Source organism: Engraulis encrasicolus, chromosome 10 (assembly GCF_034702125.1).
Source record: "Engraulis encrasicolus isolate BLACKSEA-1 chromosome 10, IST_EnEncr_1.0, whole genome shotgun sequence".
Taxonomy (NCBI): domain Eukaryota; kingdom Metazoa; phylum Chordata; class Actinopteri; order Clupeiformes; family Engraulidae; genus Engraulis; species Engraulis encrasicolus.
This window is the reverse complement of record NC_085866.1, coordinates 23,722,965-23,731,386: the sequence shown is the minus strand read 5'-3', so window position 1 is coordinate 23,731,386 and position 8,422 is coordinate 23,722,965. Positions and strand designations below refer to the sequence as shown.

Genomic DNA, 8,422 nt, shown 5'->3' with positions numbered 1-8,422 from the left:
TAGGCTTAGAAGATAGTCCAAGTCCAAATGAAATAATTTTCTAAATATATAATATTTGTTGCTGTTGAATATTTATTTGAGTTCTGTTTATTCGACAAAGGTAGGCCCTAAACATTTGTGAAAATTTCAAGGGGGGCCCAAGTTGGAAAATGTTGGGAACCCCTGACCCAGAGGTGTCCTTGTTGTATGTCTGTGTAGTGACGCGTGGTCTTCACATCTTTCTGTCCTGCAGAGCCATAGGAAAGTGGGGGCCTTATGGAGGGAATCAGGACTGAACTGGGCAGATTACCTCCCCGAAGGCACCGACATGCACAGCTTTATTGCTGAGCAGGTTGGAGACATACACACTTTGTACATGAATGTTTATCTGTTTGTGTGTGTGTATTGTTGTGTCCATTTGTGTATGTACGGTTATGCTCAAAATGCATGCATGAATAAATGAAAGCCTTTATTGCCCCGAAGGGAATTTGTTTTGCGTTAAAATAGTAGCAGTGTCTTTAAAAAGGTGAGAAAAAGTCTATTCTATTTCAGAGCAAGAACATTTCGAAAAGTAATTCAATTTTGTAATATTTGCCAGATGTTGGTCGACATCATGCACCACATATGCGAAACAGTTATCAAAATCCATGGTTATATAACAAAATATTAGTTTAGGACGGTCAGTAAAGTTTGTACAGAACATTTTTGAGTTTCCAAAGACAGATGTCAACGCTGCTATTTTTTAACATTACATTTCTTCACTTTCTATGAAATATAAAATGTAATGACTTCTCCCAGTTTCCTTGCTTTGAAATAGAATGTCCAGTGTCCCAGATACATTCGTGCTCATTAAAGTAGAATTTATGCGAAGAATTTTGACATTTATTCAGCTTTTTAAAGACACTGCTATTATGTTGAGCATAACTGTATTTCAGCGTCAGTATGTGTTGTGTCCAACTTATATGTGACTTTATCTGTCTGAGTAGGTTTTTCCTGAGCAGAACTGTATTGTGTTTTATTATATTGTTATTATATTATATTATGTTGCTAAAACTGTGTGCTGTGGACCCTGCCGTGGCCTAACGGTAGGGCATTGGGTTACTACACCGGCGACCCAGGGTCAATTCCGGCCCGAGTCATTTGCCGATCCTTCCCTATCTCTCTCTCCCCCCACTCATATCCTGTCTGTCCTCCACTGTCCTGTAAAAAATAAAGGTTAAAAAAACCTAAAAAATACATCTATTTTTTTAAACTGTGTGCTGTGGTCCTCTTGTATGTGCAGAAACTAGAGTTTACCGTGTCGGAGAGCTCGGACCTCAGCGAAGCCCCCTCGAAGAAGAGCCTCTCGGGAGAGGAGCTGAACCGGCAGCTGGAGAAGCTGCTCCTCGAGGACATGGCCGGCGACGAACAAATCTTCGATTGGGTCGAGGTAGCATGGAGTTTCATTAAAAAAATATTCAGAACATTTTGAGGTAGCATGTTATTTAGTAATAAGAAATATTCAGAACATTTTGTGGTAGCGTGGTGTTTCATAAAAATATATTCAGAACATTTTGAGGTAGCATGTAATTTCATAAAATATTCATAGCATTTTGAGGTAGCGTGTTTCATTAAAAATATTGATAACATGTCTAGGTAGCATGTTATTTCTTTGTCCTTTTTTAAGAAATAATATTGATGGAATTTGGACTGACCAAGGATCATAATGAAATCTTGCCATTCCTATCATGTCATGTCACAATATCCTCTTGGTACACAGTAAAGTTCTAATCTGAGGCTGATTTTCTTTGTACCGTCAGCCCTGTGTGCCGTGTACAGATAGTTATCGTCTTGTTGCAGCTGTCCTTAACCCCGTCCTGCCCTTGTGTCTGTCCTCAGGCAAATCTGGAGGAAGCTGAGATGAACTCCCATCACTTCCTTAGAGCTTTAATGACCGCTGTCTGCAAGGCAGCCGTCAAATGTACGTGCATTGTGAACACACACACACACACACACACACACACACACACACACACACACACACACACACCCAGCCACACACACACACACACACATACCCAGCCACACACACACACACACACTCTCTCACTCTCACTTTCTCTCTCTCTCTCTCTCTCACTCTCTCTCTCTCTCTCTCTCTCACTCAAACACATACACTCACTCACTCACTCACACACTCGCACACACACACACGCACGCACACAAATGCATAGATTTCTGGATGTGATGCTTTTGTGTGTAGACTAATCAATACTATCTAATGCCTGGTGAACAGATCGATTACTCTCCTTGGATCCATACATTACATTAACAACACTCTGGATCCATACATTACATTAACAACTCTTACCCACACACCCCTGCACCAGACATAGGACACAGAGGAATACAACAATCTCCATCTAGCCTTTCAATTGTGGTTTTGTATTCTCTTGCACCTGCTAGCTTTCTTTCCTCACGCACTTGCATATGCAGGCGCGCGCACGCTAGGGTGCATCAGTTGCCCCCTATGAAAAGATATCGCGTTGGCCCTATAGTAAAAATGTTCTACACCCAGTAAAAACACACTGTGTAAAATATTTTGAAATTTGGATGAAGTCTACTGGGGCCACCAGCCCCATGAAAATAGAAAATAATGGTGGGGGCCCTCTTAAATCCAAAAGTGCCCGGGCCCTATTTATCGCCCAGTCCAGCCCTGAATAGAAATGGACATTTTGCTGCATAAAGCTACCCAATAAAAACATATTGTCTCAGCTGTGTGATAAAAATGTTCTATGCACAGTAAAATCACTCAGTGTAAAATATGTTGAAATTTAGATGAATTCTACCGGGTCCACCAGGCCCATGAAAATACAAAATAATGGTGATGGTGATGGGCAACCTGGATTCCAAAGCTGAAGTCCAGTGCCACATATTCCAAATGACATACCTAGTTTTACCTTTCCAGTTAGGGCAATTGGACAGGTAAAACCAGGTAATTTGAAATCTGTGGCACTGGATTGTAGCTTTTGAATCTAGGTCTGCCATTGTCTTAAAACAGAGGTGGACAAACCGCGTGACACATTTGCCCCAGCCAATATAATGAACCAGCTGAGCCTAATTACCACTTAAGCCAGGTTGATGAGGTAATTAGTGAAATCACCTGTATTGGGAGCACAAACAGAAGGAATATCAAAGCAGGTTGTGTATTCAGTCGATCCACTTACACAGACTTCAGTCTCAGGACAGACTGATGGTCAAACTGCTATATTTAGGCACATTTGCTCTTTTGCAACACAATATCAATTAATTGCTGCCTTGGACCACTGCTAGTATCAAGCAAGAGATTGCAAAGCTGCATGACTGTTATATTTGTGTGTTTGACCTGTGGCCCTACAATTCATGGAGGAACATCTGTACTAAAGCTGTGAATGTGCCTTGGAATGCCTAGGCTACAAGGCAGTCAATACAGCTGTATTGAAGAGTGCCATTACTTCTTTATTATATGGTGTGACGTCATCGGTCGAATGCTCCATTCATTTCAACGGGGCTCCCCAAAGTTCGCACGTCTGTTATTTTTCGATAACGGACGGGTTGGTCTATAACAGACCGCTGTCAATGGCAACAAGACTTTTCACTGCTAAAGCGACTTTTCAACAAGACTCTAATCAGCTGCTGTGATAGAAAACACCTGTTGTCCTGGCTACCTAGCTGTTGCCTAGCGGTGTTCCACAACACTGTTTTGTTTTGCGCAGCAACAATCTTAACATTAAATAGGCCTAGGCCTAAAGAAATGTCCCCGCCATGTGTGAATCATTTAAGTATATCCATATAATAAGCGGGTTAACTTTCGGCGAGTCGGTCGCTATGTGGAATAGCAGCACTTCAGAGAGAACAAGACCCCTCCGCTCCGCGTCGGGGTCTAAAGATTCTCTCTGTCGTGCTGCTATTCCACGGTAGCGACCTTCTCGCCGAACGTTAACCCTTACTTATCCCATCGCCTGTGGTAGTATTTCACTTTACTCCATCATATGAGTACCATAACTTACCTGAGAGGCCCTTGGCAATGGACTCTGGACCTGGTGATACCCATAACATACCTAGAAGCCACTAGAGTACAGGTTTTGGGAAGCCACTCTTTCCAACATCACATACAGTTGTATTGTATGTACTCTATTGAACTACTGCAGGGATTTCTTTCATTCCAATGAGCATTCACAGCTTTAGTACAGATGTTCCACCAGGTATTAACAGCTACCTGTACAATCCTGTAGGCCCACAGGTGAAGCACACAAAAGTCATACAACTTCGCAATCTCTTGCTTGATACTGGCAGTGGGTCAGCTGGTTCATTATATTGGCTATATTTGGAATATGTGGCACTGGACTTTGGAATCCAGGTTGCCCATCACTATCACCATTGTTTTGTATTTTCTTGGGCCTGGTGGACCCAGTAGAATTAATCTAAATTTCAACAGATTTTCCACAGTGTGATTTTACTGTGCATAGAACATTTCTTTATCACACAGCTGAGGCAATATGTTTTTATTGGGTAGCTTTATGCAGCAAAATGTCCATTTCTATTCAGGGCTGGACTGGGCGATAAATAGGGCCCGGGCACTTTTGGATTTAAGAGGGCCCCCTCATTATTAATAGTGCCGGAGAATTGACTCACCGGTGGGCCCTGCACCCTCATGGGCCCCTATTTTCAGTAATGTAAAAAGTAAAAAAATGGGGGCCCACGAGGGTGCGGAGCTCACCGGGAAATGCCCGCCATGCCAGATGGCCAGTCCAGCCCTGTTTCTATCCAAGATTTTGACTATCACCATTATTTTCTATTTTCATGGGGCTGGTGGCCCCGGTAGACTTCATCCAAATTTCAAAATATTTTACACAGTGTGTTTTTACTGGGTGTATTTTTACTAAAGGGCCAAGGCGATATCTTTTCATAGGGGGCAACTGATGCACCCTAGCGCACGCACGCACGCACGCACGCACGCGCACACACACACAGTCCTTTTGCTCTCACTTTATTGCCCTGAAAGTCTTTTATGCATTCTCATCCTTTTTCTGTTGTTCCTTATCTAACACACACACACACACACACACACACACACACACACACACACACACACACACACACACACACACACACACACACACACACACACACACACACACACACGCACGTTCACACACAGACACATATTTGAGGCTCGCAGTCAACCGGGTGATTGTGGCTGGCTTTGCCCAGAGAGACGGGAACAAAGTAAGCCTGGGGCAGTAGGATTTGTGATGAATGCTTCCGAGACAGAGGCGTTTAAGAACCTGTTTTCTGTTCGTTTGGGAAGTCCTGCGTCCTTCCTGCTGTGCCATCGTGTTCACTGTAACGCCACTGCATTGATGGCAGCAAATTGAATTTTGTCATTGCTTTACTGGAAAGTGTTTCTTTGAAGGTTGTATGCATGCGTGTACTAGTATTGTGGATTAATATATTGAGCTGTTGAAGCGGTTATCTGATCATTGGTCATTTTCTTTCCATGTTTCTCTCTCTCTCTCTCTCTCTCTCTCTCTCTCTCTCTCTCTCTCTCTCTCACACTCACACTCACTCACACACACACACACACACACACACACACACACACACACACACACACACACACTTAATCTCCTTCTTTCTGTCATTCTCTCTCTCTCTCTCTCTCTCTCTCTCTCTCTCTCTCTCTCTCTCTCTCTCTCTCTCTCTCTCTCTCTCTCTCTCTCTCTCTCTCTCTCATATCTGCAGGGGAGAGTTCCGCCTGTAGAGTGGACACAGCCATCATCCAAAAGAGGTTGCCTGTATTACTCAAGTACCTTAACGCAGACACAGAGCGCCAGTTGCAAGCACTTTATGCACTTCAAGCATTGATAGTTAAACTGGACCAGCCTCCAAGTGAGTAAGCTTAACTGACAAATTGATGTTACAAGCTTGTGTTTTCAATAACATTATATTTTAACCCCTAAGGATCTGCTTCTTCATTAATCCGCCACAAACCCTGCCTTTGGGCTTCTTTTATATCATCTGTCTGACTAAAAGCAATGCAATTTAGGTTCTGGTTACACATATATTTGTCAATGCATTTTTATGCATTTACATATAAACACAGCATTTGGATTAATTTCCTGTTTTTTTGTTTTGTTTATTTATTTATTTTAAAGAAAGAAAAACACCATTGTGATGGGTAAATTTTTGCCCCTTATATGGTATATATTTAATAGGAGGAGATTCCTTGGTGAAAAATCCTCTAATAATATAAAATGATGAATGTTAGATTTTAAATGCTAACTGAACTAATTGAAGTCTGAATTGCTCAGATACAAAGGTTTCATCAAATTAAGTTATAGATGTTTAGGGTGTTGAGTCATCAGGAAATGTACGTGTGAAAACATGAATCAAGCCAAATGAATGCCTGAGGTGCTGTTATGCCCCTACATGTTCAGTGAACATTTCTTATATCAGGTTTTAAATGGAAGGTATTCAGAGGCTGCCACACCCTAATAAACCTAACGAAAATGTCACATTTAAGCTTACGAAGGCACTATTGGTGAAGATGATTTAGTCATGCAACTTCATGTGTGCCTGTCTGCCTGTCTGTGTTAGCTTTGGAAACTTCTCCAAAACGTGATGGACCTTGATCTATGCGTGTCCTCTGTCCCACTTTCCCTGCATACTCTTTGACTGCATGTATTTCGGCTTGCATTACTTTTCTAAAACCTGACCAACTCCCCTCTCTCTCTCTCTCTGTGTCCCTCTAGACTTGCTCCGGATGTTCTTCGACTGTTTGTATGACGAGGACGTGATCTCGGAGGACGCGTTCTACAAGTGGGAGTCGAGCAAAGACCCCGCGGAGCAGCTGGGTAAAGGAGTGGCCCTCAAGTCCGTCACGGCCTTCTTCACCTGGCTACGCGAGGCCGAGGAGGAGTCCGAGGACAACTGACAAAGGGCCATGGGACAAAAAAAAAACCTGAAAAAAAATATGAAAAGAAAAAAAAACATTAGGAAATGAAAATGGACATGTTTTGCCGATTTAGTGCGAAAAAAGGACAAAGGTCGCTGCAAAAAAGATAACTGCATCATCTAAAAATGAAACAAAACAAAAATGAGTAACAAAGCCACATATGCATCGTCTGGATGAGGATGCTGGGATGCTGATGATGAAGGGTGAGGTGTTACGGTACGGTTTTCCCACACCCCGCAGCGCAGCGACGTGACTTAACTCTGCTGGAGCACTAAAAGAAAAAAGAACATGTATTATTTATAGAACTATTTCAGTTTAAAAGTTTTTAATTTTCTTTCTTTTGTTACTTTTTAAGAAAAAAAAAGAAATTTAATAATACAAAAAAGACGTGCTACAAAGGAAGAAAAAAAACACAGAAACATCAGTTCAGACTTTAATTTATTTTTTTTAAAGAACTGCAGATACGAAATGTATTTAACATTCGCGAGGTGGTCAGAATGTGAAGAAGCAGTGGGAGGATATAGAAATAAAGAATTATGTTAATAATATTAATGATTAATAATTATGATTAAAGAAGAAAAAAAAACTTGTTCTAAACAGCCTCCCGAATTTAACAGTTCAGTCAGGAACTTACTGTGGTTCTTCTGTGGCCAAGGCGGCCATGGGAAGCACAAAGGGAGGAGTTCATGGTTTAGCACGTCAACAATGTTTAAAAAGGTTATTTGTGGGGATACCCACAGGGATTCCTTCTGCTTTAGCTTGCTCTATGACACATATTATCTATTCGGCAGAGAGGCAGAACTATGCATTCAGGGGACAAGAGGCCGAGAATCAAATAAAACAAAACAAACAAAAAATATAGCTGCAAGCAGCAATGCGGGGCCAAGCAGTAAAGTTGCCAAAGTCGCCACGGCAACAAAAGGAGCTGCAGCGCCCCCTTTGGCCCAAAATGTTGGCAATGTTGGTGTGCATTCCTCGGAGGGGAGTGTGCTCACATGAACCAAGTTTAGTTTGAATCCATTGAAGAGCTGCCGAGATATGAGCTCACTTCCTGTTACCTGTTGGTGGCGCTAGAGAGTTTGAGCTTGGGGTCTGGATTTTTTTGTGGGAGGTCATGGGATGGACTAGTATGTGTGCAAAAAATCCTAACAAAATTTGACAAACGATTGCTGAGGTATGACCTCACTTCCTGTTTCACCATTTTTACCACAATTTTGATTGGCTGTCACCCTCAAACGATAAGAGGTATCAAAAATTATTTGAATACCCCAAAGCAAATCAGTGCCAAGATGAAGTGTACCCTTTTGTAAGGCATTCTGACCAAAATTGTGGGACAAGTAGCATTTTTATTGAATTTCACAAAATTCAAAATGGCGGACTTTTTTCTTCCAGATGACATGAAGTCATATAGTGCGTTGGATTCGGCTTGGCCCAAGGATTCTAGTGATAGTATTATTTTCAAAATTA

The 8,422-nt window shown here is 41.9% G+C and overlaps 1 protein-coding gene across 3 annotated transcripts in view; it reads left to right on the top strand.

Moving 5' to 3' along the window:
• Positions 1–6,984, top strand: part of eif4g3b (eukaryotic translation initiation factor 4 gamma, 3b) — a 90,050-nt gene extending 83,066 nt beyond the window's left edge. For all 3 annotated transcript variants that reach the window (XM_063208412.1, XM_063208413.1, XM_063208411.1), the window contains exons 31-35: positions 233–331; positions 1,262–1,408; positions 1,858–1,939; positions 5,743–5,889; positions 6,753–6,984. In XM_063208412.1, the coding sequence (XP_063064482.1) occupies positions 233–331; positions 1,262–1,408; positions 1,858–1,939; positions 5,743–5,889; positions 6,753–6,934 (657 nt within the window). In that variant the 3' untranslated portion in view covers positions 6,935–6,984. The remainder of the gene's footprint in view (positions 1–232; positions 332–1,261; positions 1,409–1,857; positions 1,940–5,742; positions 5,890–6,752) is intronic.
• Positions 6,985–8,422: the final 1,438 nt, after the last annotated feature.